This window comes from Nesoenas mayeri, assembly GCF_963082525.1.
Source record: "Nesoenas mayeri genome assembly, chromosome: 2".
In the NCBI taxonomy this organism is placed as follows: Eukaryota; Metazoa; Chordata; class Aves; order Columbiformes; family Columbidae; genus Nesoenas; species Nesoenas mayeri.
The window spans coordinates 142,221,733-142,247,738 of NC_137543.1; the positions used below are offsets into that span (position 1 = coordinate 142,221,733).

The following is a 26,006-nucleotide window of genomic DNA, read 5'->3' on the forward strand; positions in this document are numbered from 1 at the left end:
TGTTCTGCTAGCAGCTCAGTAGGACATAGTTGTCTCTTAGTTTGATCCAAATACAGATTTGTTTTTCCATGTTATACTTTAGTGTGTTAGCAGGAATATCACCTGTACATAGGCCAGGTTTTTCTTGGTCCTTGGACAATTTTAAAATGCTGGCTTACATTTAATTCTGTTGGTCAGTGGGAGTTCACACATTGCTCTCTTTCTAACTTAGTACTGGATGATTTTGAGTTGTATTTTATAGCTTGCCATCTACCTTTTTTCCCTTTTTCTTTTTCTCTTTTCCATGTTTTCTATATTTTCTTTTAACTGAGATGACTTCTCAGCCACTATAAAGTTTTGTATGTTTGTGGAATGATGGCTTTTTCAGCAGTCACTAGGAAACTTCACAGAGTTCCTAAATTTGTTTAGAACTACCACTAAGACTTTGATGTCATTTCATAATTAATTATTGCAACAATCATGTTAAGGAATTACTTTCACTGTGACTCTTTGTAATAGTTATGAAGTGAGAGTTCTGATGAGGTTTGTGTTCCTCTGCTGCAGCGTAAATTCCTCTTGCCTGTCCATCACAGTTGACATTCAGGAAATCAATTGGTCATTCGTTCTGGGTAGCAACAAAAGATGTTTCATGGTGGGGATCAGTGTCCTCTGTATACCCTGCCAACAACATTTTTTTATGTATGGTGTGTTAGCCTGGGGAAGGGAAAAACTAATTCTAGTCAAAGGTCAATTGATATTTTTATGTCTGCCCAGTTCTGAAGTGATATCTGTTTTATAAATGTCTAAGAAATTGCCTACAAGTTGACTAGGAAGGCAACATGGTTACTGAAAGTCTCACAAGATTTTATATTCAGTTGTAAAACATGTTTTGAAGCTTGAGGATATAACTCAATAAATATAATCACAGATATGTGCGTATATTGAACACAGAGATCTGATCCTGACATTACTTCCCAATGTGGTTAAGATTTATTAATAGTACCATGGTATGTCCTTACTCTGTTAAACCTCAGTGAATGCTTGAGTTCAGCCGGGTTCTTGCACCCAGTGCACAGTTCTTATAGAAAGTTCTTCAGCAAAGTGTCTGTATCAGTGATTGTAGGACGGGGGCCATTTTGTAGTAATTTCTGATTTGATTCTAATTTGAAACTTTACCTAGCATTTTCAAGGATGCGTGGTATAAAACCACGTAACTCTATAGAAATAAAGACAACTTGGCATATTAGGGCCTCTTATCAACTTATTGTTGAGTGTTTTGTGTTTAAGTTTTATCCTGGCTAATTCACTTTTTGTAGCATTGAATGTGAAACTTTGAAATTGTGTGACTATTAAAAATGTTTCAAAATCTAGCAAAAACTCATTTTCACAGTTGGGTAGATAGTAGTTTATTTTCAGTACAATGGGAGATCACATATTTTGACAGAACTCTAAATTTGTAACAGCTACACTTCTGGTAATTTTTAAAAGACCTTACCTCAGCTGCAATTATCAGAACCAGATTTCAGACTTACTTTATGATCTAAAGTCTCTTCAGTATAGCAAGGAACGGTAATATAGTTCTCATAAAGTGTCCTAGCTTGTCCAGCTTAACTGGAATCCTGATGGTAAAGTCACATATTCAGCATGAAATTTTATATAGACTTGATGAGATGTAGCAGTAAATGGAGCAATGTTTGTATCCTGAAATTAAAAACGAGAAAAATGAAAAGCTTTATAGAACATCAAGATTCTTGGGAAAAGCCTGTCAGAGAGTTAAAACTGAGGCACAAATTGGATCACAGACTCGAAGTGACCTCGGGTCTATGCTAGATACTGCTGTTGCACTTCTCCTTCAGGGTGTTACGAGTATTTAAATCACAGACACAACTAAACACAGAGCAAAATATCTTGATGATGCTTCCCACTAGATGTCACTGTAAGGTCTGCATTGGAAGGCTTCTAAGGTGCCACAGGAGCCTTATGCGTTTGCTTCCACTCATCTGTCATGAATTCATGCCAGGACTGGGGAAACAATCCTAAATACCAAACAGTAAAGGTACATTTTAACCACTTATGGGGTGGCAGACATTAGGGAATACATACCATCCCGCAGACCAGCCTGGCTGGGGGGTAGCTGGCATCTGGCCCGTTGTACAGGATCAGGTAGTTGCTATTGCAGTCCCCTGGGTTATCAATGCTGATGAAATCAAAGTTCACTGTGACGATCCGTCCCTTGGGCGCAGTAATGACCCACTCGCAGTCTGTGCTGTTGGGGTAAGTTGCTGGGTAGCTGGGACTAGCAAATGAACCGGTGCTGCCGTATAATGTTCCTCCACATCCTGGAGACACACACCGTTAATTAGCTTACAAGGCTTTGTTTCACAAGATACTACATGATGTAGTACATTAGTACAGTATTAGTAACAGCATCCTATGGGAAGGAGCTCTGCAGCTTAGCTGCATGATATGTGAAGGATTGGTTAGTTTGGTTTGTTTTGAACCTACCACCTCCTGGCTTTATCTAATGGCCTCTGGTTCTTCTATGGGAAAGGTCAATGAACAGTTGATCACTATTTATCATCCAACATCACTCAATTTTACAGACCTCAGTAGTTTCTTAAGTGGATTAAAAAGTCTCAGCATACCTCATATAGAAGCCATTTTTCATACTGAGCCCTTAGTTATATTGGATTCTTTATAACAGGAGGAGACCAGAACTGTCCACATTGTTCAATTTGTGTGTTAACTATGGCTTTGTACAGTGGCTGTCAATTTGTTCTCTCTTCATTTCTCAACAACTCTTAGAACTGTGCTAGGACTATTTTACCGTAAGATCTTGTTGCTGGGTACTAAAAGTCAACTCAGAGCCCATATTTTTGTAAGTGAAATTAGGATTGTCTTTTTATTTGCCGATGTTCTTCAGGAATACTTTCCTACACTGAACTTTATCTGCCTTTTCATAACCAATTCACTCAATGCTGTAAGGTTATTCTGCTTCTCAGCTGACCATGAGCTTTCTGACCTCCAGCAAGTTAGTGTCTTGAACAAACCATTGCCTGGCTGTTCACTGCCATTTCATAAGCCATTTATGAATGTGTCTATGAGATAGTCACTATACAGCATTATAGTCACGTTATTTTCTTGTGGCAAATTTCAGTTCTCTTCAGGCTTAGTAGTGCCTAGATCCTAGAGTACCTCACAACTGGACTATTAATGGAGTAGTCTGAGTCAACACCAGCACCACCACTGCTCTGTGGATCCCAACGTAGATGTTCCTTATATTTTCTGACCTCTCAGTGAAAGAGGTAGATCTTCATCTTAAGTGGACTACATTCTCTGAGGTTGCTGAAGTCAACATTAGAGAGAAGGAATTGCTTCTATCACATAAAATGGGTCTTGCCTCACTAGTCTTCAGGAATAACTGCCACTCTCCAGTGACTGAACCAGGTGGACTGTGGGTGCTTGGGAAGGTCTTAAGTGTTGATGAGGCAGGGCCCAATCTGAGCAGGCTGAATTCCACATTTCTGTATTTTCCTTCTGTGTACAATCGCTGAGGGGAAATCCTTTGTAATTACAGCCTTACCACTTAATGATGAAGTCCAAGTAATTTCATATCCATCATGAGCCCCTGAAAAATCACTCTTGAAACGAAGGTAGACAACATGATTTTGGGGGAAGATGGGACTAGGCACAGTGTTTCCACAGAACCTGCCAAGTAGTGGTGATTGCACATCACTCCCGTTTCTGACCTTCAAGGGAAACAAAAAGCATTGTCAACATTACGTCCTGATGCCAGTTATAACCCAGTACAGTTATGCAGTGACAGAAGCACAGCACAAAATATGGAGTGACTTGCATGCATGCCATAATTGTCATTTTAATACTGTTATTTTTCCTACTATATATTATCGATAGAAGGAAAAAGAGACCTTTAACCAGTCTGTCTGAGTTTTGTAAGTAATTGCATAGAAAAAGCATCAGAAACAGGTAGCTAAATTTTATCGTGTGGTACATGTGCTGACTGAAAAGATTACTTGACTAGTAGCTAAGATGTGCTTTTGCAATCCAAGCCCATGTTTTACTTTTCAGAAGAATTGTTAATATTCCCAATGAAAATATTATTTCTTTACCCTGCAGACAACTCTTCTCCCTGGTCACATTAAAACACAGGTCATCTTACATAGCTCCGATTTAATCTGTTTGGGGGTTTTGTTTGTTTTGTTGGTTTTGTTTGATTGATTAATCTGGGGGGAGAAGGGGGCGTGTTTGTTTTTTCTTTTTGTCTGAGCTCCAGTAATGCTGGTGCTCAAATCCATTTCTTGAGACAGTAAAGAAGATATGAAAGGAGAACTAAATAATGATTCTGCTACAGACATCTGATTTTTGTCATCTGACCAGTGAATATGGAGACCTTCAACAATTGTGAAAGGACACAGTGAAGACTGTGTAGGAGCTTTTATTGACACAAAGTACCCGTGCAAGTATTCTATACTTGTTAGTAGAGCTGCCTTTTTTGGTTTGGAGGTTTGTTGTTTTTTGTGTGGTTTTTTGTTTGGTTGGTTTGTTGAGGGTGTTTTTTGTTTGTTTGTTTGTTTTGTTTTTAAGAAAAAATTATTTTTTTAGAAAAAAATATTTTTAAGACAAATGTCAAGCAGATGGTATCTACCTACTCCTGGAACGAAAGCACTCAGATTTATGGCTTTCTGTTCATGCACAGATGTTAATATCAGATGAAAACTATCCTGTTTTTGAGAGCAAGGTAAAGATGAGTTAGCTGATAATGAAACTATGTATTCATTGGTTTTGGACTTACTGTAGTGTGTGTTTAACCTCTTACTATAACATCCAAGTACCTTTCATCGTAAAACTATAGCAATAGATTAGTCCTCAAAGTCAGTTCAACTTGGACTTGACCCAGCCTTATTGATATCTTTTGAATTCAGCAGATTTTGACACAGGCCCCCAAAATATGTATACTTGCTTGATACCTCTAGGAAATCACGAGAACACTGGATGCTGTCCTCCAAACTGAAAGCATGGAAAAAGAGAGAAATTGTATGATTCTGTGGAGCTCGTAGAATGATAGAACAGTCCATATTATTGGGGTGACGACCAGGCCAGCCAGGGCTCTTCAGGTAACCAAATGGCTGGTTATACTCTCTGCTGCAACCTTGCGACAGAAAACCAGAAACACGTAAGCATTGCAGATCTGTGTATTGCTTTTCACTATAAAGAATGAACAAAGGGAATGGCAGGTAGATTGTTTAGATATTTCTTCAAGCTTACCTGTAGCTTGATAGGTAAATCTGACTCCGTTATTAATCATATATTCATCTGATTTGAAAGTCACAATGGCAGTGCGATCATAAGAATAAAATTCAGGGACTGGAAAAGTTTCAGTGCCACAGAATCTGTGGACTGATCCTCGGCTGTGCTGAAATTCAATACATGCCAAAAGTTACTCCTGCTTAATGACATAATTCAGTTTTCTACTTACAGAACTTGAGGTGAATAGAGCTCTCAACACTTTCTATACCAGTTATGCAATCACTTTTTAAAGTTCTCTTGGGAATCACTTAATAATGTCCCAAATTTTTCTGTTCAATTATTATGAGAAACAAATAAAATGTAAAAGGTATTTTTTTATGCCAAAATAAGAAACAATGAAAAAAGGTTTAGAGTAATATACCACAAGGGACATAAACAGTTGTGGTTGTTTTCTGCTTGTTTGATTTGGTTTGCTTTTGTGGATTTTGGTTTTGTTTTGTTTTTTTTGGGGGGTTGTATTGGGGAGGGTGGGGTTGTTTTGTTCTTTTGTTCATTTGGTTGTTGTTGGGTTTTTTTTGGTTGTTGTGTTTTCAGTTGTTTTTGTGTTTGGTTGATTGTTTTTTTTTTCCACAAAAAAACTTTCTACAAAAGTTTTGCTTTCTACAAAAACTCTTCTTGGCACAATCTTTATTATGGTTCTCGGGTGAGAGGAAGTACAATTAGTTTATGAAAACTTGCTGTTGGGCAGTATTTTCAGTGTGTTAAGCTTGGCAGCTCTGTTACTTGGTGCAACTGTGAAAAATTGTGTAACAGTTACCAGGTCTAATTCAATGTGTTTATAATGTGCTTCCATGAAGTCTGTGTGCCAGGTAACACACCTTGAGGGGGGCACAGTGCATAATGCTTAGAATGTGGCCCTCACACAGAGTCATCAGCTAATCTACTACCAAATGTTGGGCTTCTCCTCTCTTTAAAAGGGGTGAAGGGAGCTGAGTGTGAATGGGGAATGCAATCAACTGTGAATTTCTTACTGTTGGCGAGTCCTGGATCTCTAGGTAGTTTTGAGAGCAGTCCTGGCTGGCATGGAGGTGGAAGGTCTCTACCACCACCCTGACTTGCTGCTGCGGGGGGGCATCAATGACCCAAGTGCAGAGAGTAAATGGTGGATATTCATTCGGGAAGTTAGGAGACGTTGCAGTCAGGGATGTGGAAGTTGCATTATATATTCCTCCACACGGTCCTGTGTAAAATAGTAAGAAATGCATCACGGAGTGAAAACCTTTCCAACTGGAGAAAAATATTTCTTGAGGGAACCTCTACTGAATAATATACTTTTGTATTTACTTGTGACTCTCTAGAGGAAAAAAGGATAAGTAAAATACATGCTAATGCTGTGTCAGTGTATGTTGTAAAACTCAAAGAAATGTTTGTTGCCTATAATATCAGAGTATTTGTTAACAGTGTATGTAGAGTGTTCCCTGTTTTGCCCTGCAGACTGACAGCTGTCCCGCAACCAGCCAGGACCGATGCAAACTGCAGAGCGGTGTAGCAGGGTTGCTTTTAGCTCACTTGTAGATGCTCCATAGAGCTGTACTAGGGACTGTATTTGCACCTTTCCAGGCTCTATATCTAGAACAAATTTTTGTGATTTATTATTTAAATATGTATTGCCACAAAATACTCACAATAATATATATGCATACATGTATATGTATACTTACGATCCACTGTGGTGTAGGTCACATTGAAACCCTCTCTTTCCACAGAATTATCTGTGACAAATTTCACAGTCAATGAGTTACGGGTAGAAAGAAAAGGAGCTGGCACTGTAGATCCACAGAACGTGCCAGCTAAATTGGCATTTTCATTATCTCCATCATAAAGCTGAAAGAAGAAAAGCACATAAACCACTAATAGTTTAGGCACAACAAATATATAGAAATAAAGTTCTCTGACCCCTCCTGACATACAATTTCTCTTACTTGAAAGCACAGTAGGTGCTCTTGTGCTTTAATAGGATTTTCTTGATGACTATAATTATTCACTGCCATATTAACTAATTCTCCTGGACAGTGTAAATCTCATTACTGAACATTCTGGTCCTGTCTCAGCAAATCTATCAACATTTATTCTGTTTGAATTTAGCATTCTGGTTTTGGTTTTATACATAATCTCAAAGTGTTTTGCAATGAGAAAGGTTGATTTGATTCACCAAAATGTAGAATTCTTTCCTAGTTTCATTGAGCATGTCTAATGCTCAACAGAATTTAAAACACTTCTTGGTGGATCTTGTTTAGCAGCATTCTGCTGTTCTATGTTTGGTATGCTCATCTCCAAGAAAACAGATTTCACAGGCGAGGATTTAGCATCAAGATTGATTTATTCAAATTTTATAAATTAAAGTATTTTCAAGCAGTTTTGTATGGTAATTGTGGAACTACAATGGGTCCTTGGATTCCCTGACAGAGGGCATGGGAACAGAAATTAGCCTTGAAGACATTAAGGCCTACCCGTGTGAAAGGTGGGAGTGAAGGAGTATCCAGAGATGTTAAGGATGTACCCGTGAGAGAGAAGGGAGTAAAAGAGTAACATTGATGATAGCAAAAATAGCCAATGAGATGTTACTGCTGTAACTTGTAACCAATAGTGAAGCCACACATGAATTGGTAAAACTGTATAAAAATGCACTTGTGGAAATAAATGGCATCTACTACTTTCATCCTGGAAGAACTTGGTCTATGTCATTTGTCCATCCTAACCGCAACAGGTAATGAATCTGCATGTTTACTTTCAAAGTGCTTGGATTTTGTTTTGTTTCTATGGTGCGAAATTAATACTCATTTATATAGACAATCTTAAGAACAGAAGTGTGTCCCCATAGCAATGTTAAAACTCTTATTGGTTTCTAAAAAGGCGGGATGTCATCTGGAGTAGCAATTTAACCCACTGAAAAACCCCTGTAATTATATTAAGTAATATAATTTCTTCATAAGACCATTTTCTATTAATTAAGTTTTAGCCTCATGAGGAGGATAATGGATTGTATCTCGCTGATATTTTCCTGTTAAAATACGCGGCTATCTTACTTTGACATAATCGTATTGGCAAGTGCGAGCAGACTGTGCTTCGAGCCTGAATGAAGTGAAGGTGAGGTTGATCAGTTTGTTCACAGGTGCAGTTATGATCCACACACAGTCCAGATTTTTCTCATATCTTCTGGTCACATTGGAGACTGGAGAACCAAAGCTATATGCTGAATTTGTCAGGTAGCCACCACAGCCATTCTGAGGTCCTGTTGAAGAAGCACAAGCTTTTAAAAAGCAATTCCTGGCATTTATTTGATCTTCAGCTCTTTAATGTCAAGTCAGCAGCTTTTTTCTGTGCTACAGAGTTTTACTGTCCTGTCTCACAAGGACTGTCTGAATGATTAAAAGGCTTTCAACACAAACAGCATCAAACAGATACAAATCACAATTAGGTTTGGTACAGTGAATTAAGAAAGATTCATGTCTTCTATTGAATATAAAATCAGCATCCACTTTCAAAATGAAGCAACAGATTTTCTAAAAGGGACAGAAATGAAACAGAGGAATAATGGTTAGAAGGCCTTGTAGTGTAATTCTTATCTGCTAGGAAGACTACTTAGACAGTAGAGGGCACTGCGTTGTTGACTTTGAAAATCTAGTTAAAAATGAAGTCATTTTGGCAATATGGCCTTGGCCTGGGGGAACTGAATTTGGCAGCCTGACGCTGGGACACAGACTCATATTCGGGAATCTGACTAAAAGGGACTCACTTCTGGAACCATTTTGTGTGGTGGGAACCCCTCTGAAAAGCTGGCTGCTTTTCATTTGGATCCCACTTACAGAGCTGAGTCCCTCACTGTGATAATTTGAACCCTATGATGTTTTTGGTCACATTGAAAGAAACTAGTTTTGGAGAAATTCAGTATTAGAAGACCAGAACTATCTTATTGCATCTAATTACAAACAAGCAAAAAATACAGACTATATGAAGGGAATTTTTTTTACTTTTCTCTCTCTCTCTTTTTTTTTTTTTTTTTTTTTTTTTAAATAGTTTGATTTCCAGAGGTAGGACTGAAATCTGATCAATTTGCTGACTTTATGCTTCCTTCCCTGATCTTTTTGGGGTTTCCTGGCCTCTTATTTAACTCAGGAATTCAAATAGAGTACGGTCCATACTCTTGCTTTTGAGTCTGAGAAAGAGATTTGTAAACTGCACAGAGCAAGGCGGTAACTGCAAGCAGCCTGTTGTCCCCCACAGTGAATCCTTTTAGGAGAACTGAATAATAAAAGAAGCTACAGCCGTGGCTAAGCAACATGAACTGAGTTTCAGAATGTATTGTGTGTGTATAAAATATTCCTGTCTGGCTGACATACGGTGACTTAACCTTGACACACTGATAGATTTCCAGTGATACAAAACTGCACCCCCCTTGAGCTACAGTATTACAAAAGATCACTCTGGTGAAAAATCAGCATCCAAGTATCAGAATTGCGTCAGTAACCCGGGATTGGAGACAGCCCCGTTTTGCAAGACTGTAATGGTTAAACCAGAGTGACTAAGGCTAAATGTCGTCCTGCTCCAGTAACCCAAGCCGGAAAAACCCCACCCTAAAGAAATTTACTTGAAATCAAAAATCTTAATAACATGAGATTTAAGCTTTTGCTGTAACTAAAAATGAACAGAAGAAACTTATTGCAAAGTGAAAAAGTCAGGATTTAATCGACTCTAGTCCAGTTTTGTGGGCTGTTAATGAAGTCAGAAATTTGGAAAAGTGTTAGTGTTCATTCCAGTGCTGCTGCAGAAGCCGAGAACAACAGTGGGGGAAATGTGAGAAATAAATCACATTCTTACAAATAGCCTTGGGAGGAGGAAAATGTCAGACAGGAGGGTGCCTGGCCCCTCAGAGTGCTGTTTCACTATATTTTTCTCTGGGTTCACCATTCTGCATGATTTACTCAGTCCCACTGAAACAATCACATTGGAGCCATTCCCTTCTCAGCATTTTGGACACCATCTACTAAATGTAACATTAAGCAGATAATAATTTGGCATAGATCATAGTGCAACCATCCAGCCCTGCAATACTGAATTTGCAGTGACATATGGGTCAGACACCTCACGAAGCTCCTTCACCCCTCTCAGGCTTAGAGTTGCAGAGATGCCAGTGAGAGCATTGCAACAGGAATCGGAGAATTGTCACAGAGCCATGCAACAGGAAAGCTCTAAGTGCAGTTGGGTATCAAACATCTGGGCCTTTGCAATGGTGCACTTCACTGCTAGCTCTGCAGCTATAAAGACAGCTCATATGATACAAAATACAGATGTAGGTAACCTGTGTATGTACAGCACATGAAATGGACCTGACAGAGGGAGAAACAGGCCAAATTCTCATTATCAGAAAATTAATTCTAGCTAGTATAGCCAGTAATAGCATCCAACGGGAGATAAATAACTAAAAGTATGATTTACAGTTAATAAAGATGAGGTTTCATCATTGGCTTTCACAATGCTTAGCCTGCTCAGCTGGGGTTGAGTCAAACGCTTGCAGGACAGCGTGTTATAAATAATGGTGAGACTGGAAGCCAACCAGATATCGAGTAGACCTGCATCAAGCCAAATAAAGAGCAGCCCTTGTTGAAAAATCCATCTATCCTGGTGTTTTTCAGTTCTGATCAACATTACATCTGACTGCATCCACTAAAAGTTACAGACTAATGAAGCTGTATAGAGTGAGGGAACACCCACAAGTAAATGAAAAACCAACTGCTTAACAGGAGGGAACTCACACTTATAGGAACACTAATTGATGGCATTTTAGCCAGGACACAGCTCATCATTTAAAAAAAAAAAATCATCACCACTTCTAAATAAACCAAATAGTAGCCATCCAGCCTGCTGGTGGTCATTGATGGAATGATATTCAGCGCCGTCAAATACAGCCAGAAAAAAAAAAAAAATGTACCTAAAATTTAGGCAAAATCTGGTACTGAGAAGTCTGCTAATTTATAGAGTAGGCTCTTAGCTATTAAAATCTAAACCTGATAAAAATAATAAGAAATGTAACATAAAACAATTTGTGGGCAGATAGACCAACTGCATGGCTGACTCGTTTCTGGTTTCTTATTTAAAATAAAAATCGTAAGGTCATCATAAATCAGATTGCAGACTTGTCCTCCTCATAAACAGCTTGCCAGAGAACACAAATTATCAGAAGAACTAGGGCACACACTGTCATCACTAATTGCTTTTGATGGGAAGCATTAACGAAACTAAAAGGCTGAAGGACCATTCAGAAAAGAAGGAATTGAAGGTTCCCTGTGGCAAATAAAAATAATTACAGCAGAGAACAAGCAAATGTTTCACAGTTAAGATTTATATCCTCTAGATATGGAATGAAGATGAAGATGAGTCTTTGAAGCCGCTTGCCTTTGAAGCACAGCCAGGGGTAAGGTTCATTTATACTGGTATGGGTGCAATAAAAGAGAGCCTACTGAGTAATTTTAAATCTATCAGAAACTATGAAACCAATGGCATTTCAAACCATAACAAACTAATCTTTCTGCCCTTCCCTTCTTACTAAATGAGCACCACAAATGTCTACTAGAAGGCAGCAAAGTTCAAAGAACTGTTCCAGTTCTGCTTGAACAGTAATGAAAGTCCTCTCCCATATTTCCGAATTGTGTTTGGTCTCACCTAGAAGCATCCCTGGGAACTCCAGGCTTCTCACTGATCTGAACTAAAAATCAGAGCAAGCAAAAATTTACTCTGCCAAGACTAATGTTCTTTCCCAATGGATCTTTTTTTCCAGTGCAGAGGAGGCTAATTGTGGCTGTAATAATTAGCTCATAGCTTGCTTGGATCATGGCTTCACACAGTAAGGCTCAGAAGGACACAGGGTTGGAGGGAGGAATTGTGCTGTCGTGCTTTGTTTCATGGCTGATACCATAGGTTGGGAAACCTCCACAAGCTGAGCTGAGCTGCTCCCGTGTTTGGCAATCGCCGCACAGACATTGTGATTTCAGTGCCAGCCCTGACCACAGGGCCTGAAACATTTCAGGAGGAAACTTCCGAAGGCCAGGACTCTTTTTTGTCCTTAGCCCAGCTGTTAGGCAGAAGGGGTTTTTTTGGCTGGTCTGATGGCCTGGCAATGGTACCAGCAGTGATATTTAGTACTGTAAAGCCTCAGTCTCCTGCTTTAGCAGGATTTCACAAGTGCACTCAGGCAAAGTTCATATTCTTAAGTTTTAAGACTATTGGCTGATCCCAAATGTGACAGTCCAGAGCTGTGCTGTGCCAAGCCTGCCCTAGTTCTGCAGAACTGTGATGTGTGTCCATGCTGTCCATCTCCTTGATACTTGTCTGGGAGACTAGAGGCAGACACGCAGCCCGGCCTCATTCTAAGACTTTCTAATACTGCATTAAAGTACTTGTTGGCATCACAGCCATCCAGGTCCCTGCAGGTCTCTTTTGCAATGTGAATCAGAAATGTCTCCTCACCCTTTGTTTATATGCACCAGAGTACAGATTTTCAACTGAAGAAGTCATTAACTTCAGACAGGCTAACACAATTCATGCCAGCAGAGAGTTCATCCACAGCTGTGTGAAGTGCCTTTAATCTGAATTGGCTTTTAGTCATTTAGTCATGACAAACTTAGATTTTAATCACTGTGTCTGAAAATAATTTTTTACCTCATTTTTTCAGATCAGTCAGAAATGTCTTATTTAAATGTCTACCTCTCTTCTTGTCTGTCCAGTTTTAGTATGCAAACCACTTCTATTTATTTGGCTTTGGAAGAAGAAATGTCACAGACATTAAATAACTGACATTTCTGAAAGGCATTTGTAGACTATCCCTTAGCTCAATAGTTGTATTCTTTTCAGAGATATTTAAGAGATGTATTTCAACACTGCAAGTGCTTTCTATATTTAATCAGATTTCAAGCTGATGCATATTTTTATATTTAAGCCCCAAAATCCATTTAGAAACAGACTTAAGAACACGTATTCTATGCTTCTTATGGATGTTCTTGTTTTCATAGTCTATAATAAGATCAAGAAAAGATATTATTAGCCACAATTCATTCATTACGTTGACTGAGCTAATCGTAGTAAGCCATGACAATGTAATGAATCCAAAATGTGTAATATTAATGTGTAATACATTTGTTGAAAAATTGTGTGAAGCAAAAACCCAAAGAAATTTTTACAGGAAGACCTGAGAATTTCAGGCAATGTGTTTCTCAGCTAGACCCCCTGCAGCACCAGTTCTAAGTTCAGGTTGGATATTCTGAGGTTCTCACCTGGAAATTGGTCCTAATGGGCTGTGAAATCTCTGCCAGGTACTGCTGCTTTTCCAAAGGCATGAGAAGATACAACAGCATTTTCATGCCACAGTCACAGATACATTCTTCTAAGAATTTTTTTGTTGGATGGAGAAAAATTTGCAGGAAACCTGAGATTCAGCTGTGCCAGGTCCTTCCCAGCTAACAGGCTGTAACTGCTGTTGTCAGTGCAGTTGCCTGGTGCCTCCTACAGCAGGTGCTACATTATTTACATAAATCAGTGCAATAAATTACTGCTGGTGGTTTAAGAATTTAGAAATTACTCACAAAAGAACATCTAACCCTGACCTGTGCATTAAAATAACCAAACCAATATTTTACACCTTATATTGCCCATTCAGAACTGTTTTTTTTTTTTTTCAGTAATTCTGAACAGTAAAAATACCAAACCAAACTGAAACACATACTGCTAAAAATTTGCATCTAGAAACAGAAGACAGAGTGAGCTGAGGTCTCAGTTTGCAGGGCAGAACTGGATTTAGAACTATATTAAGCATTTTTTTTGGTTGATAAAATAAAACAGGATAAAAATGCTGTGAAAATTCTACTGGATCCATTTTTAAAAGTACACTTTAATTTAATTAAGGGAAAGCATAACAATAAATCCATTAGTGATAGGCACTTAGTGAATTGTATTCCAAATAGGAAACGAGTAATTCAATACACAGCTAATAGAATAAAGGGAGACAGATAACTCCGGGTGATTTATCAGTAAGTTACAGATCATTTTGTCAGGAAGAAAAGCATATAGATTATAAACTGTTATATACATACTAGGTTATTTATGTAAATTACCTATTAATGCATTTTTCTGCAATATCAGAGAAGATTCCTTTTTCCAGCTATTTTTCTTCTACACTGTGCTCACTCATGTTCTTTTTTTCCTATGTAAAATGATTAATTTTCTTTCAATACAAATGTTCATTTGAATAAAAAGATGGAGGGACCCTTGAGGGAAAAACTGGGCAAACTGAGGACAACACAGAGGACAGGCTGTTTAAGGACTTCACATTCCAGCAGCCTAATGGTTGCCAAAGGTTTTGGAGGCATTTCTTCTCCCTTAGAGTCTACAACACGTTTCCTCATTGTTGCAGCCCTATTCTTCTTGTGTGTTGATATCCATCTGGTTTTCCTCATCTTGTGTTTAAATCGTAATCTCTTTGTGACAGCAGATCATTGCCTTATTCTGCCTGGGCAAGTGGAATTGTGGCCCATGAACTTGTAGTGCAAACAAGGGGTAGCATTGGTGCTAATGCAGTGCACCGTAATGCTCTTTTACAACATATAAATGTGAATTTCTACTGCACACTCACAAAAGATAGTACAAAAAAAGGAGAGGGGAAAAAGCTGGCTACAGCTTGAAGTCAAACAGGATTTAGGGCTGTAGAGAAAAAGCAAGCAATCTTCCTGCCCTCCTCCATCCCACCTTCCTCAGTGTCCCAACTCCATTTCAGTTTTGCCTGGATTATGTTAAAAAAAGCACAGTAAGAGCTTTGTGACTCAACCCACTTATCTAACCATGTGTAGCACTTTGCTGCTTGTAAATTCATGTGGCTTCCTCAGACAGCCCCGCCTTTCAGAAAACCCCTGGATCCTTCTCTGATGGTTTAGAATGTGGTATGTTTTTCATTACTGAGACAATGGAGCTACATACATGAGCAAGGAGAGCTGCCAAGCAGAAATGATGTTCTGTAAGGTCACTGCTACATCTCCCAACAGGGGTTGCTGAATCTTTAAAAACAGGAAAAAAATCCAAACCCTTATATGTCTTCTCAGCCTTTGTATCCTAAGCCTCAGAGGGATCGCAAATTGGGGTGAGAGGGTCACCCCACTGCTGGATGGGAATAGGCAGAAGCTCCACTTATCGCCAAAGTACAAAGTCCCTGCTATCACAGCAGGGGTGGCAGAGGTATGTGCAGGCTGTGTCCCTGCCAGCCAGGGTCAGCTGGAAAGCTTAGGTCTCCCCTTAGAGCTAGAGGGATAATCAGGAGATCCTTGGGCGAGTCAGAAGCTCGGTACACACAGAACTCATTCTTTGGGGAGAGATCTTAGCTTTTCTTCCTTCACAGAGACATCTCATGTAACCAAATGCCTTAAGGTGGTATTGATTTATCTTGTCTCATCCTTTTATTGATTGTGTAGAGGAGCACACGCTTGCTGTGAAAAGGAGGTATAATTCTCATTTTACAGACTGAAAACAAAGGCGGGAAAAAGGTCAGTGGTAACTAAGGTGAGTCTGTCTTTCCACAAATCTAACATTTGGAGCAGGCTGGGATCTTTCAGTCAGCCCAGTTCACCAGCTTGGCCTGAGAGCACATCCAGTGATTCCAAAAATAAGGCTGATAAGTATCCAAACTTAGCATCAGAGATAGTGAAATTACAAACCCTCTGAACTGCACCGAGGGCCGTATGATCCCGTCTCAAATGCACCATATCACAGAGTCAGTTATGACAAAGAACGCAGCTTATGAAATGTGCACTTAACAACAAATTGCACAGTGTGTGGAGTAGCACAGTGAAATAAGACATTTGACAAAACAGGTGAAATGTCACTGTACTGTCAAATTAATACTATTTCATACTTTCTGTTAGTATCCCTTTTCTAACCAGGGGGGACCTTCCATATTCTAGTGGGTGCAGGATCAGTGATGCAAGCAAGTTGTTTTAATTAGAGCATTTTTTTCTGCAGAAATTTCAGGGTTTGACTCTTTGAATGCCTGGATACTGTCAGTCTTGCTAAGGTGTTGTGAGTTTCCTACTTCATTTTCTCTCTTCCCTCCCACTGCAATGGTTATCAGATGGACTCTCTGCTAATAAAATTCTCAAGAGAGAAAGAACAGATAACCCTGGATTTTGACAGTACCACTGAGAGAAGCCTAATTAGGAAAGAAATTGGAAGAGCTTGTGAGGAAAGGAAATAGTTTAGTTTGCTACAAATGGGTGTACTGTTTCTGCTTGCTTCTTTCCAATACATAATCAGGGTCACTCACAACATTAAAAAGAGAGCAATAATTACATTATCCAGTTGTGCTTCCCTAGAGTAACTACAGAAAAATGAGCTCATTGCCATCCAACAGAGAATGAGGCTTCTTGTTTCTCTACAGATACTATCTTCCTTATCCAAGAGATTTATCATTATTAATTGTCATCTGATTGCATTTACACTCTTACAAAACCACATGGATTTTATCTATTGACAGACATGACGGAACTTCTCTAAAGCACCATTCAGAATAACAGGCTTTTAGATCTTCATGGTTTTATTTTCTATCATTTGAAGCAGAATCTCAGACCTCATAGTACAAAGATGTGTCACAGATTTTCCTGGCTCTAATTTTTAGACAAGTCAAGCTGGAAACAGTTATAAGACTGTGACTCATGTTTTCCTTTTATAATACCATTTTCTACTTTTTGGGCATTCTGTACTAGCATGGGACTGTCAGGATCCTTCCTAATGGCTGTGTGGTTTAGTCCCTGTGGCTTCCTTCCCACAGCAGAGAAAGCAGACCTGCCATTAAGCATTTCACCACCATGGGCCCTTCATCACACAACCCACATCTCCGCATGCCCATCTTTTCCAACTTGCAGCTCCATTGCTCCTGAATAACTCATGCAACTTCACAACCTCCCTTTCCTGGGGACCCTGCAGGAATGTCCCTCCAAAACTTAGCCTAAGAGATGTCACAGTTTATTTATAAAAGGCTTTGCCTCAATCTAGGAAATTATCAGGCATGATACTGACTTGAAGAGCTTGGCTTGTGTTCTGTTATGTGCTTAGGCAGAATCCTGGCAAGTTGCAGAAATAAATCTAAAGTCAGAGGCTAAAGAAATTGGCTGTATGCCAACAGGAAGAGCAAGAGCTTGGAGAGTTCCTGATGATCTCAGCCTGGAAACAGGAAGCCAGGCTGCGGGGGATCTCTGACAGCTGGTACCTAACGGTTTAAGGACAGCAGCACGTGAAGCAACAATATGTTACTTGAAATAACAGTCAACAAGAATGGTCTTAAAGATTCTTGTAGCAATTACTTAGAGTGAAGCAAATGAAGAGTTAATAATAGTAATGACCATGAGGTTCTGTGGGAATATTTGTATTGGCAAAGCCCACAGAACCAGTTATTTTCCTAATCTGTAAATACTTTCTCAGATTGTATCAAACGAGAAAGTCACTGGCTAGGGGTTGGGAGGGGATTCAATGACTCAGCAGAAGACTATGTTTGTTCTGCCACAAAGGCCTTTCATTCTGAACTGTCCGAGGGCCAGCTTTGTAAATGGACAATTACTTCTTTTTAGATCACAAAGACATTGAATTAATTACACAGGGAACTAGTAGGGATGACATGAAAGCAATTTACATGTAATAATAATTTGTTATCATCAATTCAGGTGTTACAAAAATGCTAAAAAATTCCTTTTACAGCTTGATCTTAAAAACAGACTACTGAGTTTAAAGCTTTTTTAAGGCAGTTATCAAGCTGTGCCTCTGACTCTTGTCTCCATCAAAGCATTAAACATCCAATGGCTTCTCACTACAATGCCATTTATGTTGTGGCCAGCTAACCAGACTGATCCACAAAATCAGCAGAGCTCAGCACAGTGGTCCCCGAGGGAAACGCCCATCTTATCTTAACACTTTAGTTTTTAAAAAGGTGAGCAGTGAACTGAGAAGAATTAGAAATGGAGAATGGGTGGAAAGGGGGCATCTTTAGGGCACCACCAGCCTTCGACTACAAGAGTTCTCAAGTATTGCCAGATTTCATCCAAAAGAGTTGCCCATAAGTGTAAGGTAAATAACCCCAGTTCAATCAATTTTGACAAAATTGGAAACTCTTTTCTGCTTCCAGCAGCCCTAGTGAGTGAGACCATAACTGCTTCTCCTCAGAGGAAATTACTTACTAGCAGATTCTTGGGGTTATGAGTCTGGTCATAGTCTTACCTAACGTCTCCCTGAAAGATGCTTTCCATCCCCTGTCTCCTCCAAAGAAGTCAGTAGTAAACACCAGGAACAAGTTATTACTGGAGCTCTTAATATTCGGAGGTAGTTCTGCACCACAGAATTTCCCAAGGAGAGGAGCGTGGGTGTCTGAGCCGTCATATACAGCCACATAATCCTTGTAGCAGGAGGGAGATATTTCAAGCTCGAAGCTGTTGAATCTGTAAAATACAGTTGGAGCTTTAGGTATTATATTTTCATTTCTATTCCAGTGTTATGCATGCTTTTAGTGCTTGAGGACAGGTCCGAACAATAGCAATAGCCACAGCCATACACAGACAGATACCACAAAACATTTCTCTTAAGGAACAAGCGAGCAGCACTATTAATTGCATGGCAAAACCCTCCAGCAAATAGTGAACCTCACCACCTGGGCCTCCGGCAAGGCAAGCTGTCAGCACACCTCGGCTTTCTGGGAAGCAGCAGATCCCCCTGTGCAAACACACCCACTCTCTCTTGTGCAAATCGCTCAGCCTGCAATTTCCTTGGGCACGTGATGGGCATACAAAATGCAGGCTCAGATTGCAGACCAGCTGGGTCTTCAGCTTCGTTGCGAAATGTTCTCTTAATTCACAATCAGAATATATGTGACAGAAGAATGTATCCATCTTTTCATTTCTCAGTGCCAAGATCTTGTGGCAGCCATACACCTCTTAAGGCAAGGCAGCACACACTCAGAAGTCCACTCTTTCTGGACAGGTATTATTACTTGGGGTGTAAAGTGAGTACCAGCGTTCTAAAATAATTACTTTTTTCTTATATCAACTCACAGAAGTTTCAGAATCCCTCCAAGGCTGACAGCATTTAACTAAAAGCATCAGCTCTGTTTTTACAGTTTCTTAGTCCTTTTGGTGACCAAAGCAGGAAGTCAAAATTGTGGTGATGTTTTGCAAACAACAAGTTACAGAGAAAGATATAAGGGAGCCTGAGGTTGATAAAGGTGGCTTCAGTAGCCATTTCTCATTTTAGTTCAGCTTTCCCCTTGGAAAAGGAAAGACAGGGAGAACATTGTCAATAAATGCTGTCTTTAACTGGGTTCAGAGAACAACCTGTCCCCTTGATGACAAGGTGAACTTGGATTACATACTTGAGGGTCACTACTTTGCCATTTCCGACTGTGATGTAATAGGAGCAGTTCATGTTGTTGTGGTAATCAAGGACCGAATGGGCTGGACTGCTTATAACACCAACAGGGCCACTGAAAATGCCACCACAAGCTGCAGCGGAAACAGAAAAAAAGAGTGATTAGTGTCTGAATACTAGCTTGGTCCTAATTCTCCTATTTCTTGCAGGAGTTTAGCCATAAGGAAATAAAAGCCCTTGATAAATAGAAGCAGTCTTCACTGTCATGCCTAGAACCATTAAATGTAGAGATGCCCATCATGTTGTGGTCTGCAGTGGAAGATTAGTCAGTATTGAAGCAGTAAGTTGTTTCTAGTCCATACCAAATGTCAATGGCTCTGCATTTGTTCTAAGATCCAGCCTGATTTCAAGTGTGCTGCAGTAGGAGCAGGGAGTAGCGGGATGGGGTGGGTGCCCCATGCAGCAGTGGGAGTGCGGTGTGTCTGGAGGAGCTCTGCACCCATTCTAGCTTGCCTAGAGAAACCTGGTTGATGTGTGTGCAAAGACATTTCCTCATCCAACCCCTGGCCTCATGGAAGCCTCTGAAAGTTTGGCAGTGACACAAAAGCAGCCACAATTGCACACATAGCCCTGCCCCTGACTTTTCAGGAATAACTGTACACAGAGCCACATCATCTCTCCACCCGGGCAGGGCTGGGGCATTACTGTAGCATTTGTTCTGTGCAGAAATTCAGAGAGGAGTCCCCAGGTATCACTAACCCTGGGGACTGTTCCCCACTTCAACTTGTGCTGGGATGTGCCAGCAGTGGGGCTGAGTTGGAGAGCTGTGTCCTTGCTCTCTGGCTGAGGGGACAGTCAAATTCTACAGCTGAGAACTAAAGGCACTGCTTGGCTTCTCAGGGTTTCACACCGTGGATGCTGATGAGGCCAGTGTGTGGCTAATGTTTGTTCCAGCTTCAGTGCTTGAGGGAACAAAAGCTATTATAAAAGCAACTCTAATCTCCATTGTTAGCTTCCGCCTTTATTTTATGATCTTAACTTGGAAAAAAAACAAAACCAAACAAATAAAAATCCAAGAAAACCCCAAACGTTTCCCTGCATCCTGTTGATAAATGGCTCAAAGCCACATGCAGCGTTTCATGTTTTAAAAGACATGCTATTGCCCAGGCCACCACCTTAACAAAGGCAGTGCCATACAGGCTGCTGCTGGACACAGAGCCCCTGGCTCTTCAGCTAGTGGCCTGGATCACTGGCAGATAAAGGACAGGAGCCAGGAGGATAAAGAATGAGCATTATTCTACAATAGGAGGAGGAAGCCTTTTTTTTTTTTCATTTTATTTTTTCAGCAAACAGCACAACTAAAGAGAAGAGGAATGTTAATTGCCAGAATCTGCTTTGTATACAGCAACAAGCTAATAAGGCTGCAGTCATCTTTCTCAAATGTCAGAAGTCAGATAGCAGCAACTGACTTGAGGGAGTTATGAAGGTCTTTTCCATGAGTAATTGCACATTGTCATTTCTCAGTGCCGTTCCCTCTGTCTTATCTGTATCAGGCCATTCATTTTATATGAAGAATTTGGCCTTATGCTTTTTGCTGTGGCTTTGAACATGAGGAATGTATTAAGACAAATACCAAAGTTAAGAACTCACATTTTCTCTGAAGTTAGAAAATGAAATAGCTTTCAGAAGTCAATGTACTGTCTTTTTCAGTTAAACCCAGAAAATATTAAAATTGGTTTTGAAAATAAAATTAATCTTTTTTTATATTTATATTTATATTTGTGCAGATGTAAATTCTAAACTCAGTTGGAAACTTCTTTTTCTGATATATATTTCCTCTTCAAAAGAGTTGTCATGTGAATGACAAAAAGTTTTGGTGAAAATATTTATTAAAAAATAAAAGTATATCTGGATCCCCATTTTTATTTACCTTAATACCTAGCACTGCAAGAGGGTAACCAAATGGAGGCATATAGCTGGATCCATTTAAGGATCCTGTTCTAGTTTCCATGTTGCATGATATAGTTCTAATGTAACTGAGAATCATTCTCTTGTAAGTGATCAAATCTTCTAAATGAACTCAGTTAAATAAACCAGTCATGTGTGTCTCCTTAAACATTATTAAAAACCAACCAAACAAAACCAACCAAAAAAAACCCAACAAAAACCCTGCCAAAATGGGTTGCATTTCTTTTCTACAGCAAAGGAAAAGTTTTTCAGTTTCCAGCTTCATCTCATGTAGTGTCTTGAAATGACAACTGTGAGATAATACATCAGTCAGTGACAAAGCGCACCAAGCAGTCCCATGTCCTGGTCCTGAGAGCTTTTTTGGGCAAGTGCAGAGGGAATATGAACCATCTGAATCCATCTGCAGTATTCCCAACGTGACGTACAACATTCCCTACACTGAACCATTATCCAGCTGGAACATTTCCACCACCTAAAGCACAGGACAGTGGCTACTCACCAAATGCCCTGAATCTCGCTTGGAATCCGAAGCCGGCAATGTGAGAGTCAGTGTAGAAGTTGAGCAGCACAGGTCCAAAGACGCTGACTGGGGCAGGGAGCTCATTACCGCAGAGTGTGATGAGAGGATGTGAGGTAACCGTGGTCCCACTGAAGATGCTCACTCCATCATAAACACAAATTCTGCTCGAGAGTGCTGGGGCTGCATGGACACATAATGCAGAAGTGTAAGCAGCATATTTTCTATGTGATTTGCTGAGCTGCAAGTACATAAACCTCACAGAGGATAAGAATTACATTTTATATTATTTTCCATTCCAGGACTTTCAATTTCTAACATGCAGAAAAAGGGAAGGAGACTTTGTATGTAAGACATGAGACTAGTCTCATTCAACACATCCTATCACCTGGAAGATGCTCCAGGCCCCTTGAGTTCTTGGGAGTTCATAGCTGAGTGAACACCATCTATGAGGAGATGAGAGGAACAAACGAAAGTGTGAATCTCCTCGGCAGATTGAAGCAATGCACCTTTTGTTACAGGCAACCAACTACCTCATATTTCTTTCGCCTGATGTGGAAGTCAGCACTTAGTGCAGGGAATTTTACACCATTAGAAGTGAGAATTTGAAAAAATATAAAAATAGTCCATACACTAACATGTTTCAGAGCTGACTTATTTCTCTCTGGATTCCCTCTAACTTTGGAGTACTAAACTCAGATTCTTCAGCTTGACTCAGAAGGCCAAAAAAGGTAAATTTAAACTCACAGTTTGCAAGTGAGATGCTATAACTGTGGCAGTCAGTGGAGATTTGGAGATGACTGAGCAATAGGAAAAAAACCCAATGAATTTCAAGTGCAACCTGCATTAGGGGGCAAACTGGTGCAGATATAAGGGTGAGAAGCTGCCCATTCAGAAGCACTAAGAAACACAGAAATGGAGAATGAAGCATTCTACTATTTTTTCCCCCATTGCTTTTTAGTTTCTCATTTGCAGGCAGGTTCCTGGAGCAATGAGGCATCCTCTCTGACTCCATGCTCTACCTTTCTGACTTCCTAGCCACCTCACCATTTGCAACCAAATTCACCTGAGAGGTCTCAAATGTACTGAGTTCATATAAATTTCATGAAGGTCAGTAGCTGAGTTACAGTGCCAGAGGAATGTCCCCAAAGAAGGATGAGCTATGCTTTCAGTGTCAAGGCTGTGAGTTGGGGCAGAGAGCAGAGACCTGTGAGCACCAGCCAACACTGGGAGCTCAAAGCCGTGTCACCAACTCCCTGCCCAGACGAGAGCAATAAGGATGGGGAGAAGCTGTTGGTACCCAGGGTGGTACCACCAAGGATTGTATGATGGGAGCTAGAGAGGTTTAGTATCATGTGGGAGAAAGAAGGGAGCCACATGGATTTTGCAAGAAAGCTGGATTATGGCCATTAATGAAAAACGCAGCACACATTTACTGAAAAATGAGTTTCATTAGTTGTTATGCTTACAGAACAACTTAATGTTTTCTTTCTCTTTTTCTTCATAATGGCGTAATTCATCTTCTCTTTTTCAAGCATAGTGGAGGCTGGGTTGTCACATGTTTACTGAGGTTAAGTTATCATGTCTAGCAATCTGTTAGCAACAATGGGGCAGTTACTTAACCTGCAAAGGATTAGTAGGGAGTTATCTAAATTTAACAGGAGAGACACTGAGCCTACCGCTTACAGTGGAGTGATTCCCGAAAATCAAAACAAGCTGCTTCCTAGTGTTATAGGAAACAGGATGACTCGTATTGAACAAGATGACAATAGGAATGGAGTGATAATTCTGTGTCACAAGAACAACAGTGTGATCCCAGCAGTCAGATATATTTTAGATCCTCTCTTGAGTTTTAATTTAAAAATTCCTTCTCTCTCAATAAGACAGTGTCTTCTAACATGCCTTACATTATGCCAATAGGGAAATATGGTGCTTGTCTGACTCTGATAAGAGTAACTAAGCTGAAAACAACCAGCCACAACAGATAGCTGATTACACTGTTAATAAAATAACTAATTAATAAAGTTCTTAATGTCCTACCCTATTATGAGAATACTTGATAATGTGCTAAAATTAAAAAACATAATGAATTTTAAAATACAAAGAAATGAAAAAAAATATATGGAGACAAGTGACAATTCAGAAGCAAAAATATTTGAGAAAGCAGCTAAGGTCCTTTTCTGAAAAGACTTTAGAGAAAGGCGTGAAGTGAAACAGATTTCTCAGCAAAGCAAATGCCCACATTACCTGTCACAAACTGTTTCAAACTGCTGCACTGGAAAGAATAAGATGGTGGAAATAGCATTGTGAGCAAAAGGCTTAATTTCTAGCTTTGAATCCTCATTTTTGGGGCCAATATAATTTATGACACCTGAATTCTGGCAGGACTGATGATTCTTTGATCTCTATCTTGTAACTCATTCTCTTGTTTACACTTTTGCTTAATTTACCACCATACCAAAGCATTCTGTAAATAATCTTCAGCCTCAGATTCCACTATTCTACCTCTTCATGTCATACTTCCAGCATCTACACATACTGAGCACATCATCAGTGATTCTTCTGTGTGGTTTATTTCCTCTAATTCTATCATCTTAGATACTTTCTAGAACGCTTTCTGTCCCTTGTGCTATCATGGAACAGCTTTCACAAGTCTCCAGAGATCTTCCTTAGTCAGATGTCAGACCCACATCCTCTTTGAGCAGCCAGGCACTTTCCGCATAGCTAGCACCGTTTTCCTTCATAAAGCCTTATCTATTAAGAGCTTTTGCTTATCCTTCTGGTATTACTATATTCTGTCTTCCAATTCATCCATGAGGATTCAATGAGACATCTCCTCTAGTGTCTTTCTCTCTTTACCTCTTTTTAATCTTATCTTGGGCTGCATCAAAAGGAGTGTGGCCAGCAGGTCCAGGAAGGTGACTCTGCCCATCCGCTCCACTCTACTCTGACTCAAAGTCCTGCATCCAAGCCCTGGAGCCCTCAATACAGGAAAGACATGGACCTGTTAGAGACAGTCCAGAGGAGACCTCCAAGATGATCAGAGGGCTGGACCAGCTCTCCTGTGCGAACAGGCAGAGAGAGTTGGAGTTGTTCAGCCTGGAGAAGAGGAGGCTCTGGGGAGACCTTATTGTGGCCTTTCAGTGCTTAAAAGGGGCCGAAAGATGAGGACAGACTTTTTAGCAGGGCCTGTTATGAGAGGACAAGGGGTAACGGTTTCAAACTAAAAAAGAGGAGATTCAGGCCAGACATGAGGAACAAATGGTTTTACAATGAGGGTGGTGAAACACTGGAACAGGTTGCTCAGAGCGGTGGTAGATGCCCCATTCAAGGCCAGGCTGGACGTCCCTCTGGGCGACCTGATCTAGTTGAAGATATCCCTGCTCATGGCAGGGAGGTTGGACTAGATGATCTTTGAAGGTCTCTTCTAACCCAAACTGTTCTATGATTTTGTGATCTCCACATTAGCTCTGTATAATCTCATTTACAAGGACAAATGCAACCACTATCTCTATGCTGATGACCTCATAAGTCTACATCCCTCCTCCAGGCCTCTTTCTGTTCTGACTGAAATCTTATTTCTGTCTCTCAGCAAAACCATTCAATAGGAGAGACTTTTTTGCCCTCTCAAATCTTCCCTTGTATCATCTTTCTTTACAGTCTTATCATTTTGCTTGCCTTAATTAGGTCCATGTCTATGATTTGGATCTCTCTAGGTCTTCACATCCAGGCTAGATGTAAATATGGTCAAGTGTTTCCAGTTATTATCTTTAAGATAAACTCTTTCCTATCCTTCTGCATAGCTATGACTCTCATCCAAGAAACAGTTATT

The 26,006-nt window shown here is 40.0% G+C and overlaps 1 protein-coding gene across 1 annotated transcript in view; it reads right to left on the minus strand.

The window, feature by feature from the left end:
- Positions 1-1,572: 1,572 nt before the first annotated feature.
- The window catches only part of CUBN (cubilin), a gene marked incomplete at both ends in the record, with an annotated part of 142,108 nt that continues 117,674 nt past the window's right edge, over positions 1,573-26,006 (minus strand). The window contains 11 exons of the mRNA XM_080338517.1: positions 1,573-1,680; positions 2,083-2,318; positions 3,563-3,728; positions 4,968-5,149; positions 5,266-5,413; positions 6,279-6,487; positions 6,969-7,131; positions 8,334-8,539; positions 18,550-18,767; positions 19,694-19,823; positions 22,157-22,357. Coding sequence (XP_080194643.1) covers positions 1,573-1,680; positions 2,083-2,318; positions 3,563-3,728; positions 4,968-5,149; positions 5,266-5,413; positions 6,279-6,487; positions 6,969-7,131; positions 8,334-8,539; positions 18,550-18,767; positions 19,694-19,823; positions 22,157-22,357 — 1,967 coding nt within the window. The remainder of the gene's footprint in view (positions 1,681-2,082; positions 2,319-3,562; positions 3,729-4,967; positions 5,150-5,265; positions 5,414-6,278; positions 6,488-6,968; positions 7,132-8,333; positions 8,540-18,549; positions 18,768-19,693; positions 19,824-22,156; positions 22,358-26,006) is intronic.